The sequence below is a fragment of the Lynx rufus genome, unplaced genomic scaffold, assembly GCF_022079265.1.
Source record: "Lynx rufus isolate CCGP_SWC_20201006 ecotype Redwood Valley unplaced genomic scaffold, mLynRuf1.p SCAF_4, whole genome shotgun sequence".
Taxonomy (NCBI): domain Eukaryota; kingdom Metazoa; phylum Chordata; class Mammalia; order Carnivora; family Felidae; genus Lynx; species Lynx rufus.
In genome coordinates, this window is record NW_025814856.1 from 111952513 (window position 1) to 111979747 (window position 27235).

The 27235-nt window shown below is 36.7% G+C and overlaps 1 protein-coding gene across 8 annotated transcripts in view; it reads left to right on the forward strand.

Annotated features, from left to right (window-relative positions):
- Positions 1–27235, forward strand: part of HDAC9 (histone deacetylase 9) — a 742193-nt gene that overhangs the window by 341766 nt on the left and 373192 nt on the right. For all 8 annotated transcript variants that reach the window (XM_047094862.1, XM_047094855.1, XM_047094857.1 and 5 more), the window contains 4 exons: positions 1186–1301; positions 11936–12058; positions 15301–15511; positions 15931–16148. In XM_047094862.1, the coding sequence (XP_046950818.1) occupies positions 1186–1301; positions 11936–12058; positions 15301–15511; positions 15931–16148 (668 nt within the window). The remainder of the gene's footprint in view (positions 1–1185; positions 1302–11935; positions 12059–15300; positions 15512–15930; positions 16149–27235) is intronic.

Below are 27235 nucleotides of genomic sequence, written 5' to 3' on the forward strand. Positions count from 1 at the left end.
GAGTTTTCTGCCCCTTTGCCACCAAAGCCATGTTATTTTAAAATTCTAAGCCTTGGCACATCCCCATGCCTGCGATGCCTTCTCCTCCACTCCCTTCTTTTCCATTGCCTGCTTATCATGAACCACTTCTCTTCAAGCACCAGGTGCAATATCACTTATTTTCTGAGACTGTCTCAGTGATCCCAAAAAATCAGTTGCTGCCTCCCCTTCCAGAGCTCATCCAGTACAATGTTGTAGAATCTTGTAGCAGCATTTGTTTGCTGCCTTGAGTTCTAGTGCTCATGGCAGTGATTTCTAAATAAGGAAATACTTCGGTCTGAATATCACACACAAGATATAAATAATATAGGTTTAAAATGACAAGGCAGATATAAGAAAATAACTTTTTGGTTTTTGTTTTTAAAGACAGGATATGAAAATGAGACATTAATGAGAAAACAGTAGTCACACAAGGAAGGACAAGAATTAGGAGTCTAGGGGAGACAAAGCTCCTTGAAGTATTTTTTTAATGTGTATTTTTCTCATTAAAAGAACAGCAAAGGGGTGCCTGGGTGGCTCAGTCAGTTGAGCGACCAACTTCGGCTCAGGTCATGATCTCACAGTTCGTGAGTTCGAGCTCTGCGTCGGGCTCTGTGCTGACAGCTCAGAGCCTGGCGCCTGCTTCAAATTCTGTGTCTCCCTCTCTCTCTGCCCCTCCCCTGCTCATACTCTGCCTCTCTTTGTCTCTCAAACATAAATAAATTTTAAAAAAAATTAAAAACAAAAAACAGCAAACAAGAAAGAATCAAAGATAAAGAGCAGATTAATCAAAATGTAAGCAAAATATATAGACAGAAAGGCAGTGAGAAAGATGTGTTTCAGAATTTATTCCAAAGAACTTCCTTATTTTTTTTTCATCAAAAACTTCTATAATGATCTCTAAGTGGATATCCTTACTTTTCTAGAAACTATTGAGTACTGGGTTGTATTTTTAACAGTGAAAACAAAGGGAGAAAAGTGGTATGAAAATTCAGAAATGTTTCAAAGTTTCCACAGTTTTTTTTTTTTTTAACGTACTAAAATGGTGCTTGTCATTCCCATAGGGAAGGAAAAGAGTGTTCTGTGCTGTATGTTACTTAGAGTATAACTAAAGCTCATCTTTGTATGTTTTTCATGAATCTGTTTGTGCTTCACAATGTTTTTCAGAATCCTCAGTCAGTAGCAGCTCTCCAGGGTCTGGCCCCAGCTCACCAAACAATGGGCCAACCGGTAACGTTACTGAAAATGAGACTTCAGTTTTGCCACCTACTCCTCATGCTGAGGTAAGGTTCTTAATTATTTTGGTTCTTTTAAAAATTAGATCCTTGGGGCGCCTGGGTGGCGCAGTCGGTTAAGCGTCCGACTTCAGCCAGGTCACGATCTCGCGGTCTGTGAGTTCGAGCCCCGCGTCAGGCTCTGGGCTGATGGCTCAGAGCCTGGAGCCTGTTTCCGATTCTGTGTCTCCCTCTCTCTCTGCCCCTCCCCCGTTCATGCTCTGTCTCTCTCTGTCCCAAAAATAAATAAACGTTGAAAAAAAAAATTTTTAAAAATTAGATCCTTGATGAGCCTTGTAAAACAAAGTGAGATTTCTGAACTGAACTTTAAAGCCACCTGTTCTTAGTTATTTTTCTGTAGGCTTATAATATATGGAATTGAATAAACTTGATCTTATTTACAAAGTTTGGATGACAATCAGGGTTTGAAAATGTTGAAATGTAATCCTCAAAAAAACCTTTTAGTGATGCTGAGTATACACTGCCCAGCAGTTGTGCAGCTCAGTACTATTATGTTTGTTTTTATTCTGATGGGGGTAGACCCATAAATACGCAAAAACATCCTTATGAAAATCTCTCAGTAGAACAGCCTGTCAAAGTAGGTTTGTTCTCCCTGGTGAGTGATGAAAAAAAGAAGGAGTATTCCAGCTGAGGAACATAGGGCTCGACTGAGCAAACATTTACTGAGGACCTACTAAGTGCCAGCCATTTTTCCTGGGAATGGGAATATAAAGATGAATAAGATATGAACTCTGTTTTTAAAGAATGAAATATTAAAGGAAATTGATCTGAATTCATGCAGTCAACCCTAATAACATTTTTCAACACATAATTTATTGAAACCAATGATGCAAAAATAGAGGAAAATAAAATTGTGAGTCAACAAGAATTTTTCTATGTAGTTTTGGCATTAGGCTAAGCAAAGGCAACTGTCTATTAATAGCCATTCTTATGAAATAGGCTGTTTTGAGGACACTATCAATTTTTTTAAGTTTATTTATTTATTTCAGAGGAAGAGAAATAGCACACACAAGCAGGGGAGGGGCAGAGAGAAAAGAGATGGAGAGAATCCCAAGCAGGCTCTGCACCATCAAAGCAAAACCCTACGTGGGGCTGGAACTCATTAACCTTAAGATGTGAGATCATGATCTGAGCTGAAATCAAGAGTCTGATGCTTAACCAACTAAGCCATCCAGGATACCCCCAAAAGACCCCATCAATTGACTGAAACTCTTGATTTTTCTTTTCTGTTATTATAATTCCTCCTTACCATGAATTGCTCCATGCAGGGAAGGCTGTACAGTAACATCTCATATATAACTATAACATGTTTCTTCCCTTGTATTTTATAAGAGTCATGGTAACTGAGGGCTGAAAGGGACTGATCAAATATCAGATTCTTGGATAATGTATATTTCCTGATGTGTGATTATCAAACTTCCACTAAAACACTTATAGGGAACTCTCTTTGCTATTTCCTGAGACAACCCAGTTGATTTTGAATAGTTAGCCTGACTGATAGAAATGTCTTCAGTACATTATGCCAATATCTGTGTCTTTGTAATTTCATACACACATACACACACACGCACGCACACGCACCCATATACTTATCACACATTATTTATAAATTGTAAAATCAGGCTACAATATAATTGAAGGCAGAAAACCAGAGGTTATGCCTAATAAGCAAAGGATTGAAACCAGTGAAGTCACTTTTGCTCTGAGGACATTTGTATACTTCAGTTTTGAGTTTTGGTTTTTAGGGCCTCACAAAACTCAAGAGAAAGAAGGCAAAGCTCAATACTGACCAAGGAGGATAATCTAACATGAAATATTAAGCTGGAATTTCAAAAGTCCGTATCTATGCTATGTTGGTGAGCTTCTCACCCCTGCCACCAGAAGTGTCTGGATACAGGGACAGAATTTCTCCCTGAGAAGTTTTCACCAGAAGCTAGTACTTGCATGGAGGTGTATCCCAAATGTATATAACCTCAAACTGTTAATTTGGTTTAAAGTGCCCCAGATTTGTTAGGGCCCCTACGTGTCTGGAAAAGCAAATATATATCTTCTCTAGAGGAATACACCTGCATTCTAGATTTCAAAAATTTCTCTCAGTTTTCCAAGGAAAATGGGCAGAAGAGATAGAATCTCTCTTGCTTATGATTACCTGGAAGCTATCTGAAGAATAACAATTCAGGCCTTGACATTATCTCCAGATTCTTCATCTATTCTTGTGTCTCACCATCCTGCTGTCCCTCTTTCTTTTTTTCATTTTCCTTTCTAAAATGTGATACCAGATACAATAAGTTCTTCACATGTGTTTGTTATCATAGATATAAGTGGGTTTCTTGAACTATTGGCTGAGGTATTGTATTTGTTTTAATGCATTTATATCTCAATATTGGTCAGTTTTCTGTGACCCTTTAATCACTTTCTAGGAAAAGAACAACTTGGTCACAGATATTTCTAAAAACCTTAGATTTCCATTTCCTTTTTAAATTTGAGGAATATGATTCTCAGCACTAAAGGGTCTGGATTCTAAATCGGCTCTGGATGAATTTTGTGCCCTTCAAAAAAATAATGACACACTATACTACATTAAACAGCATGTATGATTCTTAGAAATGCATTGTTAGTGCTAAAAGGTGCAGAAGACCACTTACAGCATGAGAGTATTTTATTAGGTTCAGAAACAGCAGTACAGTCTTGATTGGGAAAGTATATGCAGCGAAAGTGTATTTTACACAGCTTAATGGTGTGATAAACACACAATTTAGCATGATGGTTATTTCTCTGGAGGGGGGAAGGTGGGGAGTATGGGGAGAGACATGGTTTATTACTAAATATATATATAATATATATATATAATTATAATATATGTATAATGAGAGAATATATGTATATGCATCCATATATATATATATATGGATATATATACATATATATTGAAAGAATATATGTATCTTCCTCATTCCTCTAAGTATTGTGTATGTGTGTGTGTGTGTGTGTGTGTGTGTGTGTATATACACACAGTACTTAGTACACCATAAAAGAACAACCAAAAAATATATAATTGTGAGATTGGAAGTAAATGGAAAATTTTGGTGAGATTTTCTCTTCAAACTTTTTATGACCTATTAAATTAAATTGAGTGTCCCAAATTATGCAACCCTATATTTAAATTTCAAAATAATATACATTGAAGAATGACAATTAAAGAAATTTGTTTATACTGTCTTAATCTCTTTTATATTCCTAACGCCTTTATTGTCACAAATATCTGTTTAGAGTGCCCTCACTTTTCAGCTACTTATAGAACGTATTCTGTTACAAACCTTTCCTTCCACCCCCACCATTAAAAAAAAAAAAAAAACAGAAGGAAATGTGATTTAATGGAGTTTGAAAGAGTAGAGGTTTTTCTTCAGGTCAGTGACAGGACATTCACCTCCAAAGCTGGAAAGACTAGTTCAAAAGCAAGCAGTGACTTACTTCATAATGAATTAATTGTGTGCCTGAACTATGATCCAAAAGGCCAGGTGGGCAGACCTTTATGCACTGATGGGTAGCCTCTCCGTGGCCCAAAACAAAAAATTCAACCCTGATGGCTAACATGTGGTTTTCTGCTGTGTTGTACTTACAGAGGTCTGTAATATAATTCATACTGGAGAGGTAAAGAGCAGAACTCAGATGGAAACTCTCCACAAATTAATATCCTAGCTGTGTTACACAAAATGCTTCCACCTACACTAGAAAAAGAGGAAAACAAATATTTTCAGCAATTCTTGATTAACAATCATTTTGGGTTTAGTATGATTTTTACAGAAATCTTCCAAGATTAACAATAGTGTGTAATTTCATATCAATAGAAATATTTTTAAGGTATGAAAAATACACATCAACTACACTTTGAAAAGCCAAGCCGATTGCTTGGTTCACCATTTGCAAAACAGGCTGATTTTACCATCTTTGGTTAAACAGCACAGGTGAGTTTTCATTTTAAAATAGTTCAACGGTGTACATCTGAATGAACCTTTATTCTGTGACCTGTAAGTATGAAAGCATGCCACCTAATTCTTTCACAGCCCGTGTAAATGAACGGGATCTACTCTACAGGATTTACTTAGGAAACAGGAAAGTAACGCTGTATCTCGGGCTGATCTTGAGGCTTAGACAAAAGGAAAATTTTTCTCTTGTAAATTCACATGTCCTGCATAATTTAGATGGAGGTTAAGACAGAAGTAGGAGGAGAATTTACTCATAAGTCCCCGCTAAGGAAACAGCACAGCCAATTCGAAAGTATGGGTCTTCCATTCGACAGGCTCCACAGGAACCTGGCTCCAAAACCGACTACTTTGTCATCATTGGTTAAGTCGCTAAACTTGCCCTGACCTCAGATTCTTTATCTAGTGAAAGGTAGTCATGCCTACTCCAACAACTTTGTTGTGAGGGATCGGTGTTAGGAAGGTGGGTAGTGAATTGTGAAGTGTGAAAGGAGTTCATTTTTTGTTGTTGTTATCAGTACTGACTCCTAGTAGGGAAAACTCATTAGCATGTTTGTCTTCAAGCCAGCAAATCACATGTGAGAGTGAGTCTCCATCTGCTCTGACCACTTCTGTTCCATTTCTTCTATTTCTTGCATATGCTCACTCCTGAACTCGGCTTGTTGGAGCTACTTGTTTTACTCATTTGTAAACTTGGTTGGGGAGCTGAAACCTCAGGAGTTTCTATTTCCAGCTCTAGTCAGAAATGTCTTTACCTATCTAGTTACTTTATTGTTAATACTGTGGGCCTGCGGGTTCAAATGTTTCCGTGAATATCAACACCATTATTTTAGAGTCTGTAGATTTATTTGATAGCTCTGTTAACAGTAGCCAAGCAGCTGGTTTATTTCTATTTGAACATTAGTGTCTGGCTCTGCTGTGCTATTTTTTAAATAATTTTTTTTCCAGCAGATTCAAACGATTTTTTAAAAAGGATTCTAATAATAAGGTTAAGTACTCTAAAATCATCTGAAATGTCACTTATTGTGTTTGCCCCAATCTCACATGACTCCTCTGCCTATTGTTTCATCATGGTTGTTGTGACATTTGCTGTAAATATTATGCTTCCTCCTGAGTGGGTGCAGAGGTATGGATTTCGATGGCAGAAGATAAAACACTTTCCCCCCATCTTTGGGGAAAAGAGGCTGATGTGACAAAAGAATCATTTAGTAGGAATAACATGAGTCAATATTGTAAAGCAAGACCTTTAACGAGACCTTCAGCAGTGCCTTTTAAATGCAAAGGAAGCCCAGGTGAATGATAATATTTTTTGTCTCCATATCATTTTATAGTAGTACATTTTTGGATGTCCAGTAAACGTAAAAGCTTAGAGATTTAGATTTCTAAAAACTTTCTTCATCACATGGAGATTTTAATTTTCTATCTGCCATCTGAAAGGACAATAGAAAATAAATACTGTTGAAAAAATTACGGTGAAAACTACAAGTAAGTATTAAATGATTAAGATATATATATATATTTGGTTTGGGGTTTTTTGTTGTTTTTTGTTTGTTTGTTTATTTGCTTGTTTTGAGACGGAGCGTGCGAGCAAGGGAAGGGGCAGAGAGAGAAAGAGGGAGAGAGAGAGAGACAGAGAGAGACAGAGAGAGAGAGAGATCGAGAGAGAGACAGAGAGAGAGAGAGAGAGAAAGAATCCTGAACAGTCTCCACACTGTCAGCATGGAGTCCAATGCGGGGCTCAAGCTTGCTAACCCTGAGATCATGACCTGAGCCGAAATCAAGAGTCGGGTGCTTAACTGACTGAGCCACCCAAGCGTCCCATCTTTTTTAATGTGGCTCTTTTTCAGATAGTGTAATTTGGAGATCTGGGACCTTTTAAAGCTAAAGCAGACTGAGGTTCACAAGCATGTCTTCCTGCATGCCATTCTATTACACATAGATATTACCAGATCATGCCAGTCAGAGGTACTTCTGTCTCATGCCAAAGGATCTGATGTCCAGGGAAAGGTGGTTAGCTGCCCAGTCATAAGCCAGTGAGTGATGGAGCTCAAATGTAAGACACTGGGGCCACACTTATTTTCACCAGTCCAGACTACTCCTCACCAAGACTCTGCAGAGACTTACATTCCCTATCTGATGCTCATGTATATTGTAGGTAATTTTGACCATGTAGTAAATTTAAAATTCTACACCCACTTTCTCTAGGAGCTTCTTAAGAAGTAGGTGATTATTTACATAACTAGTTTTCAATCAAAGATCATCTGTTGACTTCTTTGTCTTAAGAGTCAGAAAAGTATTGCCCTTCCTCCCTCCCTTCCTCCATCCCTCCCTACTTTCCATTCCTTCCTTCCTTCCTTCCTTCCTTCCTTCCTTCCTTCCTTCCTTCCTCTGTATCTCCTATCCCCACTTCCATTTCCCTTGCCCCCATAGGCAGTCATTCTCTCCTGTATTTTTTGTTTGCATGGGCTCTTACATCATTTGTATTTTCTGCTTTGTGCCCCAAAATTTTAGTGAGTGTAAATAGCATGGTGTTATCAACCTCATTCCATTTCTTATTTTTATCACTAAGTATATGTTCTTAGATCTAGTCATGTCATTACGGATGCATATACCTAATAGTTTGCTTTTAATCACTGTAACAATCCCTGGTGGGCAGTGCTCCATTTTATCTACCTGTTCTCCAGCAGGATGTCCCAATAGACTCCAGTTCTCACTCACCACCAAAAACTGCTTCAATAAACTTCATACTTCAGTGGACATCATCCTAAATGATGATAAGTGAGAGATTAATGAGAGAATTTCTTGAAGATATAATTCCCAGCAGAATAATTTTAGGGTCACAACGTATAGTGTAATTATTTTAGTTTATTTTTATGAATTACTCATTAGAATTGCTATACCAGTCTACAGTCCCACCAGCAATGTGTGATGGTTTTTACCTGTCTCAATTCCTATGACATTCTGAGATTTTGTATTTTTCTAATTTTTGCCCATGTTCCTTTTGTAAGAGATTTTGAGTCTTTTCATTGAAACTAACAGGTTTCTGATTTCAATGGCAAAATTAATAGCTCTGTTGAGAGACATATAATTTTTCAGTATATTTTATTCATCTGGATTGCAAAGATTATCCATAAGATAGGCTTCCAATTGCTATTATGGTGAGAAAAAAAATTTTGAGGGTCATTATTAAGATGTGAGTAGGCCTTCCCTGCCTCAACACCTGACTCAGTCATATCTCTCTTCTCAACATCATGCTCTTTCCGGTCACATGCTCCTAGCTACCAATCAAAGCCTCGTATAAAACTGACACCCTGCTCTGTGCCATTGAAGTGATTTAACCCTACTATAATTATCATAGTTTTCACAGGTCATTAGTTAGTTTTCTATTTTTCTGTGCACCTAACTAGCATAGCACAGTGCCACACTGTTAATCTAACTGCATTGTTATTTATTAATTGTTTTGTAAGTATTAAAAGGTGGTCACTTATACATTTAATATTTCCATTTTATCTTACTACAGGAATGCTTTCTAGTTCTGAATTTTTTTTTTTACATTAAAACCATCTTCCCCATGTTCTAAGATGGAAAATGGCATTTTAGCACAGCTCTGATTTAAGGGCTGGGTCGGTTTCAAAATTGCTTCCTGGAAAAATCATGGCTTTGCCTGAAAATGCTTGTGATCTCACCACAATGCTAAGGTGGAGTAACCTTCCAGCCTTGTAAGAATACTGGTCAGGAACCTTCACTGTCTCAGTGAATTGGTACCTCTCACCACGTCTTTGGCTGGCTTTCAAGTGTGTCTGCCCTCTTTTAGCTGTGTAGATAGAATACAACTCTAGGTTTTTCCTAAGACTCACTAACCTGGAACAGACAGACTGTGTTGATCAAAAAGCTGTATCGAGGAAAGTTGTATTTAAAGAAGATAATTTGAGGAAAGCATTTTTTCAGGTCTGTGAAGTTATTTGTGATTCTAGCCATTCCATGTAAATTCTCTGCCTGATACCTTATCTTGTAATTGAAGGAGATGAACTAAGTAATGTCTAAATCCCTGCAGTTCTGTGATATACTATACCAAGTAGTCTCTGTGGGAAGAACCAGCTATATACCTAAGTGAACATGGGGGACTCACGACTTTCTTTGTTTCCTCAGGAATGGTCTCCATGACTTGAGCACCCTCATGTCTGTAAAGTCACCAGGGCTTTCACTTTCTTCTCATGTCCAGGTCAGCTGGTTCCCAGTTGCACATATTTATTCTTTTCCATCAGCCTCAGGACCAGATTTTGCTTCCTCTTCTTTTTTAAAGTGTCCCCCATGTCCATACTTTTTTTTTTTTATGGTTCCCATATCCTTCAGTAATGGTGGCCCAGTGAGATATAGCTTCTATAGCAGTACCTGACAACAAATCATATAGCCTTGATCAGTTTAAAAGTTATGTTCCTGATCTCACTGGGGACCAGAATTGAGCAAATCACTCCGTTTCTTTATCCATAACTGAAGCATAATGATAGCTACAGAGCGCCTATGAAAAATAGGTTAATGTCCAAAAAAGTCCCTAGCCCAGAGGTTGGCACATGGTAGGTGTTGAAAAGCAGTACACTGTCATAAGAAATGGAGACACTCGATTTTGACATGAAACTTCAAGAGTTTAATCCCATAGTGAGAATTTTCTCAGTTGTCTTCACTTTAGTCAAAGCCCATGTGAGCAGCTGGTCCGCTGCTGCCATTATTACATCCAAGAAGAAGTATTTTTCTTACTGTAGCATAGGTTTGCTTCCTGGGATGAGGTGGAAAGATATCACAGAAGTTCATTCTGTGAAACAAAGATGAACTCATTAGTGTAGCCTGTGGTGTCTTTGGTGCCATTCCCACAGTGCATGTCAACTCTCAGTTGTGAGATAAACAGATACAATCTGGAATGCATATTGTACATGATTTAAGGTGCTTGCTTTTCCACATTTATTTATCTTCTATGAAAACATAAGTGAATGAAATATCATTTTATTATAAATTACTGCTTGCAACTAATAAGCCAGTTAAAATATTTTTTGCTTCCTCACGCATTCGTTTTGTTCTTATTCAAGCATATATTCCAAACTAAAAATTAATATTAAAAGCATATTAATGTAAGCAAAATAAAAGCTTGCCTTTTTAATTAGAGCAAATATGCAACTGCTACTTAGAGCTCCTAATGCAAAATTGCAATCTCACACATTGTAATGATCAGATCTTTTCCTGCAGTCTTCATGCTGTGGCATTTTAGACAACTTTAGTTCTGTAAAGGGTTGCATATAAAAGCAATGTATTGTTAAAACTTTCAATATACCTCTTGATTTTCATGCACAAATATCTGCCTTGTCCTTGTGAGAAAAAAATAAAATCTGAGTTAGCTTGGAATTCCCGGTTGCAATGAAAAAAACTCTACATTTAACCTTCTGCTCTTATTATGTTAAGGCTACGACTCATCTCCAAACAAACCTATGACTGAGGTGATGTTTTGGAATAACATCCTGTGTTTTGGTGGCGCATCACTCTTCAGTGACATTCTGAGGTTGCATTGTATTAGCACATGATATTTTCCCCAGTTAATTGATATCCCAGGTTTGTCCAGGGGAAAATCTACAGCTCCCCCAAACATGCTTGACAAGTTATTATATTTACTTTAGTCAAAGCCCGTGTGTGCAATATCCCTCTTGGAGGTGGTCTATTATTGGAGTCCCATATGCTTTTTGTTTGGGAAGAAAGCAGTCACTGTGTCATACTGTTACATGGAGTATTCTTTTTCAGGGATGTTGTTCCCTTGGGGACCATATCAGGCCAGAGTTCCTTAGTCTAATAAGACCTTTGTAACTCTTATTGTATAAGAGTTCTGGGAGGGAAGCAAGAGTTAAACAGAAAATGTAATTCAAGCAACCATATTGGGCCACATGTGGGAAAACATGACTCTTAGTATTGGATTAAAAAAAGGTATTTGTTGTAAAAAGGACTGTGATGCGAAAACATTCAAGGTATTTTCAGTGTAAATGAAGCCTTTTGTGGCACAGGGAACTCGTAATATTTTAACATTTACCTTAGCTACTGAATATGAATAATCTAAACATACACCACACAGAATTGTCTATTCATAAATTTTATACTTAAGAAAGATATTATTAATTATAGAAGTCCTGTATGGTGATATCTAATCTAAGATTTTCTTGTGTGAGTTTTCCCATCAGTAAAATCATGTTTAATCCATATAAAGATATAATGATTATAGCAACATTATATACATATCATTACTCAGTAATACAAAAAATACACTCATAAGAATTACTCAATTTAATTGTTATACTTCAGCAATTGAGAACAGACATGCTGATTATGGTCCATAAAGGTAGAATTTTGAAAGTGAATTTTGCACAATGAACACAGAAGCTCTTCAGATTTTGTGGTGATTTCTAATGAAGAGAATTTTAATTTGCACATAGAACTTGTGATACAGAAATCAAAATAAACATTTTGATTAATCATGATAATATAAAATATATTTTCCAAAATGTGAACATTTTACAGTAAAATTTATGACATAATAATGTTTTGAGACTCCTTTTTCTTTTTCTTTTTCTTTTTCTTTTCTTTTTTTTTTGTTGTTGTTAACAGCATATGGTTTCACAGCAACGCATTCTAATTCACGAAGATTCCATGAACCTGCTAAGTCTTTATACCTCTCCCTCTTTGCCCAACATTACCTTGGGACTTCCAGCAGTGCCAGCCCAGCTCAATGTAAGTCATTACACAGCAGCCCAAGTGATATTTTCATAGGGGAGCTCTCTTTCATTTCTTGTATATTTACACTTCAGGGAAACTTGGTAGAGTTCATTTCTCAGAGAATTCATCCACTTCACTCTGAGTTGTGCAGAGACATTCAGTTTCATTTCAAATTAAAGAATTATACTGGTTCACATAATAATATTTATAAAAATAATAACTAACATTTGTATAATGCTTTATAGCTTTTAAAAAAGAAAGTACTCTCCAGACATATTATTTTAGTAGCTCCACACAGCCATTCCATGAAACAGAGATTACAGGCCACAGTTTTACAGAAGAAGAAGCTGAGATTTGGAATATTTAAAATCCCAAGATCACAGAGCCATTAAGTAACATATGTAGGACTCAACCCAGGCCTGTGTTGAGAGCTGTAGCTTCTAAGGCAGGCAGCATAGGTTTATAGAATTTATTTTGTGAATGACTTTATTTTCAGAATTTAAGTTACTGACTCTGTCATACTAAGGGACATATCTGGAAAACCTCTCTGTGAGCAATATTAAATTCTTCCCAGGAGATTCAGAGTGAATCAGTTACTTTAAAAGTCCTGACATCTGAAATAGGATCTTTGGGAGGTACTGTCCTACTAGCAGAAGATAGCAATAATTATTTTTTACGTATTCCCCAAAATAATATAAAAGATGTGTAAGCTTTACCTGGAAAAATTCATCTGTGATTTGTTGTGTAAATAATACTTAGGCAGAGGTCATGGGATGCATTAGGTTTAAAGAGAAATTTTTTCCAACCCTTGGCACCAGTTTTTTTCAAACTTTAGCAGCACATCTTCCATGGAGTTCCAGCTTGTCAAATTCACATCTTTTACAATAAGCCCACGCCAGGAAATTTTAAAGAGTTGACCATTTTGTGATTAGTTTATCTTCAGAATATAAGACCTGTATACGGTATGCTATTTTATGCACAAGCACACCTACCTAAGATTTTTAAATGACAAATTTTATAATTGGGTTCAATACATGTTATAAAATCAATCAAAGAGATACCTGATTATATTTGGCATTTTTACCAAATGTTATCATTTCTCTTACATGATATAGTAATCTTCTACCAGTGAGGAAAAAGCAAAATTTTGTTGTTTTCTATCTGAGGATTGAAGAAGGAAAGCTTAAAAAATACTGATTTCAGCTATGCCTTTGAATTTCCACATGAAGCGATAGTAAACAATTGGTTCTAGTGAAAAGAAAAAAGGAATTAAGGATGAAACTAAATATAAATGTACATGTATGGTATTTTCACATCTCCACTTATTAAAAATTATTTTTCTTCCATTCCTGTTTTTCCTATTCTTCAGATGATAAGCAAATACTAACATAAAAGCTTCTTATGACACATGAATAGGCATTTCTTTCCACTCTTTTTTGCGTGTTCTAAGTCATTCCTACCAGCTAACACAAACATACACCACTTTTAATGTGGTCAGAGAGAATTTTTTCCCAAAGGACCAAGTACTAACGCCAGACCATTTAATGTTTCAATGGTAATACAATTTGGTACCGTTGGATGAATAAACCAATGTGGTTTGGATTGAAGTTTCGTTTTTCTTTGCTTCCATTTTGGTGTGGATGAGGCCATCACAATTAATTTTTCAAGTTTAGCATTGCTTTGGCAAAGGGATCTCTTAATATTCCATTTCCCCACTGAATAGTGGGAAATTTTAAGGAAAAGAGGCCAGGAGAAGGAATCACTTCTAGATTAAACATTGTGTTGACTTGCCATGTGACTAAGACAAACCATTTACCTCTTTGTCCTTCAATTTCGCCATCACTGAAAATTGCTTTGCTTCCCTGGTGCACAGCAATTTTGAAAGATGAAACATGAGTTTTGAAAAGAAACATGCCACATAATTTTGAGGTATTAGACTTCTGCTTTTGTAATGCCAAAATGACCTCCATTCATTAAATTCTTTGAATAGGATAATGCATTATTACTATTGATGATATAATTATTATTACCTTATTACTGTGTTATCATACATTTCAAGTTCTTAATAGCATTTTTATTTGATCTAATTTCACTTGTAGTTTATTTTATTAAACAAAAGTATCTGCAGTGTCATTTTCAATATTTAGAGATTTGGGGATCTGTTACAAATTAATATAAAATACATGTTTAAATCAAATTCCTGCATTTTTATACAACTGCTCATTGAGTTGGCTGAAGACTTTTATTTTAAAAATTAAATATTGGAAACCTACCGCTCTGTGAACTTATTAGAGGTCATTAGAGGAATTGTTCCTTCTGCATGAAACTCCAAAATTATAGACAGTCTTATCCCAGCTTCTTTTTTGTTAATGCTTATTTATTTATTTTGCGAGAGGAGGTGGGGGGAAGGGCAGAGAGAGGGAGACAGAGAATCCCAAGCAGGCTCCACTCTGTCAGCACAGAGGCTGATGCGGTGCTGAAACTCACAAACTGTGAGATCATGACCGGAGCCAAAGTCAGACACTTAACAGACTGAGCCACCCAGGTTCTCTTTATCTTCAGCTTCCTCATTGCTAAGATACAGTCACTAGTTCAGCAATTTGAATCACTTTTATGTTTCCAGTATACCTTTTACTTAAATAGTATATTCAAATATTTTAAACATAAACTTCCCAGTTATTAGGCCTGAAATTAGTATTATTATTATTTAATGCTAAAATAATCTTTAAGTTCAGTACAAGGATACTCAATACTAAATTGTCTCCCACGCTTGCACCCTATTTTTATTTCTCCTTTGTTGATGCGGTTAGTTTAGAAAGACATGCTGTTGGGCAAAACAGATGAAGGCGAGTAAGAGGTACACACTTCCAGTTGTAAAATGAAGAAGTCATGGGGATGTAAAGTACAGCATAGGGAATATAGTCAATAAGATTGTAATAACTTCATATGGCAACAGAGGTAACTACACTATCATGGTGAACGGTTCATAATGAGCACTTCAGCGATGTTGAATCACTATGTTGTACGCCTGAGACTAGTGTAGTGTTGTGTGTGAACTACACTTCAGTTAAAAAAAAGAAAACACTAGGAGAAAAAAAAAAAGACATCCTATTATACATTTCCCCTACTCAGCCATCAGTAAGATGGGGTTTATTTTGGGTAGGGGAAGGAAGGATTATAGAATAAGAAACTCATCTAATGGTATACAGACCTAATGGATGAAAAAGGATTAACATCTTTATTATTTCTTGACACAGGCTTCGAATTCACTCAAAGAAAAACAGAAGTGTGAGACTCAGACGCTCAGACAAGGCGTTCCTCTGCCTGGGCAGTATGGGGGCAGCATCCCAGCATCTTCAAGCCATCCCCATGTCGCTTTAGAGGGAAAACCCAACAGCAGCCACCAAGCTCTCCTGCAGCATTTGTTACTGAAAGAACAAATGCGACAGCAAAAGCTTCTTGTGACTGGTAATTAATGACACCATCATCTTAGGGCTTTCTTTTATCTGTGTTCCAATGTAATGCCCCTTTAGCTCAAGACCCTATTAAAGATTTACATTGTCATACAAGGGTCTCCCTGACACTTGGTATTGTGGGAAAGGCTACTATTTTCATTTATTTCTCTAGATACATGGTGGGGAAAACACCTCACCTTGTTAAACCTTCATACGTACCAGAGTCGATTACTGGTGAGTCACTGGTGAGATGCATACCTATCTAATGTTCTGGCATTTCTGCCTTCACCCCATACAACCTAGGTTTCTTCTGTTGTTTGCCCAGCAGAATCACTAGTTTCACCAAATGTCTCATATATCCATTTTCTGTGGCTTTTTGTTCTTTTATAAAGCAAAATTGTATGTGTGTGTGTGTTACATTTTTTTTTTCAGGCGGAGTTCCCTTACATCCTCAGTCTCCATTGGCAACAAAAGAGAGAATTTCACCTGGCATTAGAGGTACCCACAAATTACCCCGTCACAGACCCCTGAATCGAACCCAGTCCGCACCTTTGCCTCAGAGCACATTGGCTCAGCTGGTCATTCAGCAGCAACACCAGCAATTCTTGGAGAAGCAGAAGCAATACCAGCAGCAGATCCACATGAACAAAGTAAGCCCCCAAGCTGAAGTCAAAATGTCATAACCACCAATGGGGGAATTTGGGGTTCTCTTCACTGATCGGGGCACATGAGAGGAGAATGTTGGGATCTATCCATCACAGTCAAAGGGAGATCGCCATCCTAGCCCTCAGGGACAGCATCACAATATCAGTATTTTCACCATGACTACAGTCACAGGATGCTTATGGCAAAATTGAGATTATGGATTAGTAAGGGCTTTCATGATTGAAGCCCTATCTTAATACATAAGCACACACAGGCACCTGTGTGCAGAGCCCCATTTTCTGGTATTGTAGAAAAGGCTTGAGGCAGAGTTGAATGTGGTGGATCGACAGCTCAAAAAGTTTGCACAGGTGCAGGCAGATATGACAAGGTTAGCCAACAGAGTATTTCTCAGCAACTTGTATGTATCCATGTTGCGTTTATTTTTTAGTATGCCCCACTTCATTCCAAACAATGTTTGAAGCAATTTCTCAGAAATATGTGGTAATTTTCTGGCAGCCTTATTGTGGCCAAAATGGAAAGCTGATGTATGTATCACACCACATCCTTAGGAGCTCTCCTGCTGAGGCAACCACAAAGAAAGAGTGATTACAATATGACAATATCAGACAGGCCAGGCCAGTAACATTTTCAGTGAATTCATAAGCAAAACTGGTCTTCCCAGCTTTGCCACTACCGTCTGCTATGAGTTTCCAAAGCAGAGTCTTCTCCTTCCTAGACAGTGTTTTGGTCCTGGATGTCATAATTCTACCCAGTCTCCACTGTTACTGTATCACCTACAAGTATCATGGAGAGAGGTTTTATATTAAGAATGACATTCTGTTTACTGATAGGTAGCTAAAAAGTGGCTTACTGTTTAAAAGTTTTATTGTATCATGATGTAAACAAAGCAAAACCTCCTGGGCAAAGATCAAATCATCTTTGTAATAGCATGTAGGAGAAAGGGGGTCTTTATCATGTGCTCACTTACCATGTGTTTATTGCAGGTAGGGTAGGGTGAGAGTTTTTCTCTTCTCTTTGGCCTCCAGCTTAATAAGGCAGAGCCATGAAGGAAACACAGGCTGAATACCATGCTACTGAACAGAAATTCCTCCAGCCCAGCCCTTTGCTGCTTTCAAAGATGATGTGTATGTGTGTGGGATTGGGGAAATAGGACCAGGGGATAGATGGCGGTGGTAACTACCTTTCCTGCCATCTTTCATTCTACTGCAGACTATATTTCACTGTATTGCTTATTACTCTTTATATATCATCAGATTGATGCCTGTTTCGTTGCTACCACATTTCTCTAAATTTATCAAATTATTTTGTATCAAATCAGTTTCACTGGAGGTAATCAACTTCCTTCTTGTGTAGTGACGGAGTACTTTTGATTTAAGAGTGTATGTCTGCTATATTATGGTAGAGTTCAGTTTGTTTGTTTTGTGGTCTCTCAGCACTACTTATAACTACTGGGAATTCCTGAAAAATTGTCCAGTGACCAGTGAGGAAAAATTTATGCAGAAAGAAAGATTGGGAATCCTACATTTTGCCTCATAATATTTTGATCTGGAATTACGTTCGTTAGATTCCTGTTAATACTTTTAAGATTATTTGGGAATACATTTTTCATGACCTGGAGATGCTGATGTTTCAGACTCAGTGGTATGCTAATAACAGAATCTTTATATTTTAGTATCACACTTGAGATTTTGACAGGCGGATGCTAACCTCAGTCACATGGAAGAAACTAAGATGAAAAGCAGGCATTTGCATTTGAGCAATGAGAAGAGCAAATCTTATCAGAGACCTTCTCCCATGTGGAGCTGATTCCTTGGAATCTGTTAAGAATTCTTCCCAAAATTAGAAACAAACCTATACTCTCAGGTACATGTTTGTACAGTGGTTTGACTATTAAATCTTGTCTTAATTAGGCAAAATGAAGTCCAGAAAACTTCAAAGTACAAAGCTGATCTTTATATATTAACCCCTCTCAGCTTGGGTGTTTAGATTACTCAAGCAGGTCTCCAGTTGGCTTTTCTCCAAGTATGTATTCCATATGTTTGATCAAATGGCATATGCACATTGGGTATTCTCCAGATTTTGAAAATATTTCACCTGCCCTCAATTGTGTGAGGGAACAGAGAAGAATCTTAAAGAAGAAAATATTGAATCTCTGACCTATTCTGAAGTATTCACAATAGAACCATCAAGAAATGAATTGCTACTGTTCTCCCTTCCCCAGGAGGTGATGAAAACATTTATTTCACATTATGTGAGGGCCATAACTGAGATGCCAAAAACCAATGCGTTTGTGTATAATTATATATTTATGTGTATTCTAACCATTTTGAATACCCATTAATGAGAAATAACCACGGAAAATTTAATTTATGTCATTTTTCTTTCCTGTTAAAATGGATGAATCTATATTGAATCCATTCAAACTGGAGCCAAATAGTTGGCATCATAAAAATGTCCCTGCTCTTGAGGTACTTATGGTAGCAGGAAATACATGCTCACATAAAGACACTGGTATACAGATACCCTGTTTGAAAATGTCCTTTTCTTTTGCTCCTTTAACTTTTTTTTAAGATTTAGAGAAGCAAAAATGCAGTGACAACAAAAGAAAAAATAAGTGTATTTGTCTCTAAACCTATAGCATATTAAATATGATTGTCCTTCCTGGCATGAAATTTTTTTTAATGTTTATTTATTTATTTTTGAGAGAGAGAGAGGGATGGCAGAGAGAGACGGAGAGAGAATCCTAAGCAGGCTGTGCACTGTTAGTGTAGAGCCCAGTGCAGGGCTTGAACTCACCAACCGTGAGATTATGACCTGAGGTGAAACCAAGAGTTGGATGCTTAACCGACTGAGCCACCCAGGTGCCCTGCTGGTATTATTTTTTTTAATTTTTTATGTTTTTTAATTTTAATTTTGAGAGAGAGAGAGCGAGAGAGCACGAGAGCAAGTGAGGGAGGGACAGAGGGAGAAGGAAACAGGATTGAAAGCAGGCTCTAGGCTCTGAGCTGTCAGCACAGAACCTGATGTGGGGCTTGAACTCACATACTAGGAGATCATAACCTAAGCCAAAGTCCACACTCAACCGACTGAGCCACCCAGGTGACCCTCCCCCTAGTATGAAATTTTTAATGATGTAATTGAATTGCTAATCATCATTAGAAGTCAAAGCAAATCTATATTTTTCAGAGTTTATATAATAATTGACATTAAATTTGGAAAGCTTTGTCGTATCTTACTATTATTTGAATCAACCATTTATGAAAGCCGTCATTCCTGCTTACTATAACTATACAATGTAAATATTATTAATCATACTAAATAACTTACCTACCCATTGCTTGATACTTAAATGACATTTACATGGGAAATTTGTGTGTCATAAGGATTATTTGTCTCATACAATTATGGTGTAAGTACTTAATTGCTTAGCAGAAATATCCCTGAAATGGGTATATACAGTATTTGTATTGTTATATCTACAAAATGGGGCAAGGTAGAAATGTAAGTGGAAAACCTGTCAGAATGATTTGTCTTTATACTCATCAGGTTGAATATTTTATTTTCACTGAAGGTATTTTGAGAAGTTTAACCATAAAAAAAATCATGGTTTACACTATTTGTTCTTTTGTTTTCTTGAGACATTTAAAGTATTCAGGAATGCATTAAACAATTTCTGTTGCTAAGGTATGGTACATTCATGAAACAATGACTTGTGGGCATTTTTTAAAAACCAAGATTCTTTATGCTAGTATCAAAAGAAGATTGATGTTGGGGCACCTAGGTAATTCAGTCGGTTAAGCACCCAATTTTGGCTCAGGTCATGATCTTGTGTTTTGTGAGTTTGAGCCCCACATCAGGCTCTCTGCTGTCAGCATGGAGCCTTCTTTGGATCCTCTGTACCCCTTTCTGTCCCTCCCCCTGCTTGTGCCCATGTGTGGGTGCTCTCCCTCTCAAAAATGAATGTTTAAAAAAAAAGAGGATTGATGCTTTGCCAGGTATCTTTTGTTTATTTACTGAAAGATAAAAATGGCTTCCAAAGCAAAATTTTCCCCATAAATAAAAAAAGGCAAACAAAAAAGTAAGAGGGTATTGGCAATTTTCTTCTGGGATCATTTTAAATTTGAATCTTGCCGCAGATTTTTCTGTTAAAAAAAAGACTATGATTAATGAAAACAAAACACACTGCAGTTTTTTTATGATTTTTGAAGGAATATACCAATCACTGCCTAATTAATAGAAGGGCAAATCTCTAGTTGTAACACTATCTGAATGATACCCAGGAATTTTCCTGAGTGTCTTCAGGCATTTTTGTTGTGAGATAATCTGGCCTTGACCTCTGCCCCCTGCCCAATGGCATTATTCTTTAAATTGTTTCTCTGTTATAGTATGTATAGGATAGCATTGATGCACACTGAATAATTTCTATTTTAATTAGAATTGTTCTAATACCTATGTTTTTCATATTCATTCTATCAAAACCACATGAGCAGAAAACTTAAGAAATTTCTTTCTTCATTCAGTACTTATTTGAATGAAATACCAATTTATTATGCATTTATCCATTTAGCAACTCATTGAATTCTTGCTTTGTGCCAGACACTATTTTAATCACTAAGAAAATAACATTCAGAGTCCTCATGGAGCTTAAAGTGTGGGGAGCAAGGGAGTGAATTATTCAGTAAACGGTAATACGATGTGTTATGTACTAGGATAGGGAACATGAGGAAGAAAATTGTTTTCATTGAGGAAGTAAAACTTGAGACTTGTTTGGTTACCTCCTTGGGTTCTTCTGTCCTTTTTTATCTCTTTCTTTCTTTCTTTCTTTCTTTCTTTCTTTCTTTCTTTCTTTCTTTCTTTCTTTCTTTCTTTTTCTCCCTTTGTAATATACTCTGTGATAAATATCTTATGCATTCCTATGACTGGACATCAGCCAACACTTTTTTCAAAAACCCAGATAAATCATGAGATGATATCTTAAATATGTCAAAGTTCACTGTAGATATAAGTATTTATTATATATTTATTACTATGATACTTAGGCATTTTGACATGAGTGCTATTTTATCATAATAAAAATATATCTAAGACAAGATTAGTAAAAGGGAGGCCAAGCAGATGTCCTGTGTTGCCCTTATTAAAACAGGTAGAAATTATGTCTGACAAGCAAGGCATGAATATAATTTTGCTCAAATGCTGGAATGGAGCAAATGGGGAGTTTTCATTAATTTTAGAAGAGAATTTGACCGTTTATTTGAGTAATATCTGTTGTATTCTTTTTCCTGATATAATTTTCTAACAGAAATGTTACATATTCTTCATAACCCCTCATGATTCATACCTACTCCTTGTTCCCCATCATGCATCCACAGCAACCCAGGGGACTATAGTCTGTCATGCCTGTGCTCACACACAAACATAGTGTGCATATATGTGTGTTATTTTGTTCTTACAAAATATCCCCAGAGGTAGTTCTAAAATAAAACTATTTTGTGCACTGTTGAGCAAAGCGTATGTTTTCCCAAGGAAATTTATTTGAAGAACAAATGTAAAGATGTTACATTCCAGAAAGTTTATATTTTTAAGTCTCATGTCCTATTATCAAACAGCAGGAAACACTTTGTATTAACTTTATTTCAATAAAGGTGATTATATCCATGGCTTCTTGTGGGAAGGTTAAAATTTTAAGTATAATTAGATGAGGATGATGTACCCATCTTTGCTTTTTGATGCACCTATTACTCCTGGTGTATCTTTCATGCACTGTGGCTCTTCCTAGCACCTTCTCCATAGGTACCTTAGAGATAGGGTCTTTCACGTAATACCAGCTCCCTTTTATAAGTAGGACCCACTGTAAGCTGGGACACAATGCTAACCTTCTTATGTACATTATTTTCTCAGACTTAACAACTCACTCTTTTTAATATCCAGAAAGTTAATTTTAAAGGGCTTAAGTAAGTTGACCCAGGGGACAGGCTAGAAGTTGACAGAACTAGACTTCTGACATAGGTTGTGTGACACAAAAACCTGTCCTGAACCTAAATGTGTACTTACGATTTTAGTGTTGTTTTCTTCACCAAGCAGAAGAAAAGATTTCCTTTAAAAATTGTTTTTATTTACTCTTTTTTACTTCTTTTTTTGATTTTTATTTTTAGCGAGCACGTGAGCAGTAGAGAGGGGCAGACAGAGAGAGAGAGAATCTTAAGCAGGCTCCAAACTCAGCACAGTGCCCAATGTGGGGCTTGATCTCATGACCCTGGGATCATGACCTGAACTGAAATCGAGAGTCAGACACTCAACTGACTGAGCCACCCAGGAATCCCTCTTTTTTTTAACAAAAATTTTTGTTTCAAGTAAGCTCCACACCCAACGTGGGTCTTGAACTGGTGACTCCGTTATCAAGGGTCACGTGCTCTACTGACTGAGCCAGTCAGGTTCTCCAAGACAAGTTTTTCCTAATTTTATTTTTGCAAAAAAGTAGAGAACTTACAATTGAAGAGAAGGCAAACAAGCAAGCAAACAAAAAAAAAAGGGTGATCTTATTTTATGTATTTATTTATTTTTGGTATTGGTTTGGATTTGCTGAAATGAAGAAATTTGTTTTCCTGACCTTACTTCCCAACTTTTCACACATTGTCCTCCCTCCAGTGACTAATTTGGAAGTTGATTTACATGGTGGGACATTCAGATATCCATTGGATATTAAAGCTTCCCAACAGTGCTGTGAGTGCAGTACAGCCCGACCATGTTTCATGCCTTTCTTGCATGCTGTAAAATCGTCATTTCTTTAGATTGGGTAAACATCTTTTCATAAGAGTTCTGAGCTGGCCTGATGCTGAAAGTCTACTGACTTCATCAAGTTCAACTGAAATGCAAATTTGGCATCTCCTCTCTGGGTGGTTGGAAAATGCCTTGTTTTATGTTTTGAAAAATGGATGAGTAGAAACTTGAACTGGGCTTACATTTAGGAAAGTAGGCATTACCGTTGTCAGGTTTAATTTCTCTCTATCCATTTGACAGTATGTTTCCATGCAGAGCCTTTAATCAACAATTTAGGATTACATTTTGCCCATTAGACGGATAGTATGTCCAAAAACTTTAGCAAGCACTGAAAGGCAGTCTTAATTTTATAACAGTAAAAAGCCTCCTAGATTATTTATCTATCTATAGAGGTTTATAAAAGAAACTTTGACTTTGCCCTTAAATAGATGCTATTTCGACATGATTAGCCCAGTGTAAATAGATTCGTGTAGGTATGTGCTGAGCTTCAAAAAAACCACTTACTGCAATACTGGCTTACATCATCGTAGAGAATTCATATAGAACCATTTCACTACATAATTACAAGTTGATGGTTTATAATATACAGAAAATGGCTTGTTGCTTTATTATTAGATGTGATGAAATCCGGTGTTTGTAAAAGAAACTAAATGACCATTTCAGTGGATTAATGTGTAACTTTCGTAAACGTTCCCAGTGCTGCTTTCATAACTTGAAGACCAAGGGAAGGACCTCGACCTTTCCTTTTCACTCTGCACTGTTAATCTAGTCAGAGACGCTTTTACTGAATGAGAAAAACAATAGTTGGACATGACTATGAGGTAAGAAAATAGGGGAAAGAAAAATAACTGGGGAATTAAACCATGTGAGTGGTTTGACTGATGTTGATTCCAGGCTGTTCAAAGAGAGAGGAAAGCTAAATAATTTGGTTGTTTCTCAACCTTGACAAATAGTTTCATTTGACAGGATGAAATAATTAAGTCTTACTAAGGAATTTTTAATATAGCTAAGTGATTTGTGGACATGAAAACCACCAGTATGTAGCAGTCCCTTTGTTATAGATTTTGGCTGCTTATAAAGTCCTGATTTTAGTTTTCTTCCCCTGTATCTTTCTGCCCTTTCTCTGAATACTTACGAAATCTCAGGGATTATAGTGACCCTGAAATGTCATATGATCTAGAGTATTCCCATTCCTTCAGGCAGAATTGCATCCAGGGCTAAGCTCCCATATCCAAAATGCACCATTACTCTCTTGCTATCGACTGAGTTGTATCACCTAGCAATAAAAACTCACTTCTAAAAATAATTTTCTGGCATGGAGTCATTGATGGTGTTCCACAATGATTTATTAGCAACCACTATGCTTCCGCATACTGAAAATGAAAATAAAGAAGGCCTGTTCTTTCCCTTGAATGGTTCATAGGCCTGCAAACAGATCATTCCAGTCCAAGATAGTTCTATATAATGCGTAGCTCATATGAATTGCAAAATCTAGAATGCTTGGTAACATTTCCAAGAGAAGTTTCTGATGTCTTGCAGAATTATTTGTTAGTTTTGCAACTTTGGACAAAGTATTGAGCCTCCTTGTCCAATAATTCTCTAATCTGCACATTTTAGAGGTTTATAATGAGGATCACATGAAAGGATGTACTGAAAGTGCTTTGTAAACATGGTGAGCACGACTGAAATCTTAATGCAGTATTTATATTCTTATTCACTCATAGTTCTTTTTGTTTTTATTCTGCTAATGAAAACGGTTATCTGGAAGTGCTAAAGTATCTCCAAGACACACATTTCCTACTTGCCTCAATCTTGCATCAAGCTACTTTGTTGTAAACCAAACTACTAAATTTTGTTCCCGCTTGAGTCTTTTAGTCATCATGAAGTGGACCTTTGATTTCTGTTTGGAACAGCATATATGTTAATTATTGAATTATTTATTGAGGTATAATTTACACAGCAAAATATATTCCTTTTGCTGTATAATTCGGTGAGTTTTGACAAATGCATATCGTCATATAATTACCACAATCAAGATAGCAGTTACCTCAACTTCCAAACTTTCTTTGTCTTGCTCCTTTGTCGTCAATTCCTACCCCTACCTCCAGCCCCAGGCAAAGTAGTTGAATTTTTGACCGTGTGGGAAACATAAAACAAATAACAAGTATGAAGGATGGTATATTTTGAGAGCAAGCAGACATCAGCTCTAAATGATCTAAACCATAGAATGTTTAAGGAAGAAGGGCCATAAGGGATTATTTTCAGAGGTCATAGGTGGACACTCTGTGGACTGCTGTCGTTGGACAGCTTGGTATCTTAAGCATTTCAATTTTTTGTCAATCTTTAAAAATAGAAAGATTTCAAATGCAAATCTGATTTCTGGCATTGTCTGAAAAATTGAAAATCTGGCTACACCGGGGCCCACATTTCCATGTGGCAATTGTTTTCTGTGGTTTATTCTTGGTATCCATTTTAAATAGGGCTTGTACTGCTATCCAGATGACCAAAGCAAGGGTTGGCAAATGGGGAGAAAGGGAAATGTTTATCAGTCAGTTGATCTGAAGATCATTGGCTTTGAGATCTTGTCTATTCTGAGACACAGTCCAAAATTGCCAAGGGTGCCTTTCCTTAACTGTGCCTCTATTCATTGCCCTTAAAAAGCAAAGAAAGAGAACTTTGAAAGAAAGTGTACTATCAACTAAAGATTGGAAAGGGGACTTTTAGGGGAAAATCCTATTATGTAATATAAAAATGCATAAAATGACATAGTGATGTAAAAGAAGGAAAAATAGGTCATTTGTGTTCTAGTTGTCTTGTAACACTCTCTTGCTAAACTTTTTGTGTTCTAAAAGTCAGATCTTTCTGTTTCTACTTTTGCCTGCCTACATCCAATATTCTATAGCAACCAGAGTGATCATTTACAAATGCAAATCAAATCATGTTAAGGGCTTGCTTAAAACTGCCCAGTTGCTCCTTATTGTTCATAAGATAAAATCCAAACATCTTTTTGTGGCCTGCAAGGCTGTTGTGATCTGGCTCTTGCCCCTGTCACTGACCTCATCTCCTACTCCCTTCCCTTACTTGCTGAGCCTCAGCCATGTTGGCCTCCTTTTCAGTCTGTTGGGAATGCCGTTCCATCTCCAGGAGTTGTGTTATCCACTGTACTGTATGGTAGGTTCAACTTCCAGATCTTCTCATGACTTGACCGTGGTGTTGGAGGCCCTCTTAGTTTAAACCTCACATCTTCTGAGGGCCTTTCCTGCCCATACAAATGAGACACAGGCGCTCACCCCTTCCCCCATCATTCCTTACCACATTAAGTTCCAGTCTTCAATTGCTTACTTTCTGTTTCCTTTCCTGAGAGCTCGCCTGACTGCTCTTCTCAGGATGTGGCATATAGTAAGTGTTCAACAAAAATTGTCAAATGAATAAAGAGTGGGTGGGTAACTTTCTCAAACTCAATGGAAGGAGGAAATTTTCAGTATCCTTTCCAGTTCCGGGGGTTAACACTTACTTAAGTTATTGAAATATTAGGATGTTTTGAAGCCAGAAAAGGGGTATTTTAATTGTATGCATTGATTTAGACAACCATTTGAAGTTATAAAGATAAACACATGTTTATTAAGTGTTCACTTAATCCCTGGATTAGTTTTATATCTCTTCAGTATTGGGAAGAAGGAATATTTTTCAGTTTAGACTTAATTTATGTGAATAATGAACCAATATTTAGAAAATATTTCTCTCTTGTCATTTAGTTTTGGTTCCTCTGGTTATTTCCCTAAAATGCACAGAAGTGAAATGACATGGAGTATTTTGGCTTGAGGTAGAGTTCTTCTCTAAGTAGACCTCTTGATTTGAAAACCCTCCAAACGCTGCATGTTGTTTTTGAGAACAGTTGGTACATACCTAATCTATTTGTGATTTGAGACAGAATTTTATCATTGTTTTACAATCTAGTTTCCTTGGAGCTTAAGGGAAAGGTTTCGTGTTCCAAAAGAAGAGTTTTGCATTTATTTAAAAGAAAAAACAAGAACAAAAACAAAAACAAAAACTTGTGTCATTGCCATTCCCCAAGTAAAATCTGTCTTACAATCTGAGGCAGAATAAGAAAGTGATGAGTTGGGTTGAAGGTCATTTTGCGTAGTTTAATAATCACATTCAAACACTTGTGCTTAATGGGTTGTTGACAATTTCAGAAAACCAGATGTCCATCAGAAACAGATTTACTCCTTTTACACTCTTGTTCTTAGTTGCCATCCCAAAACTGAAGATATTTGTGGGGACTTAAAAGATC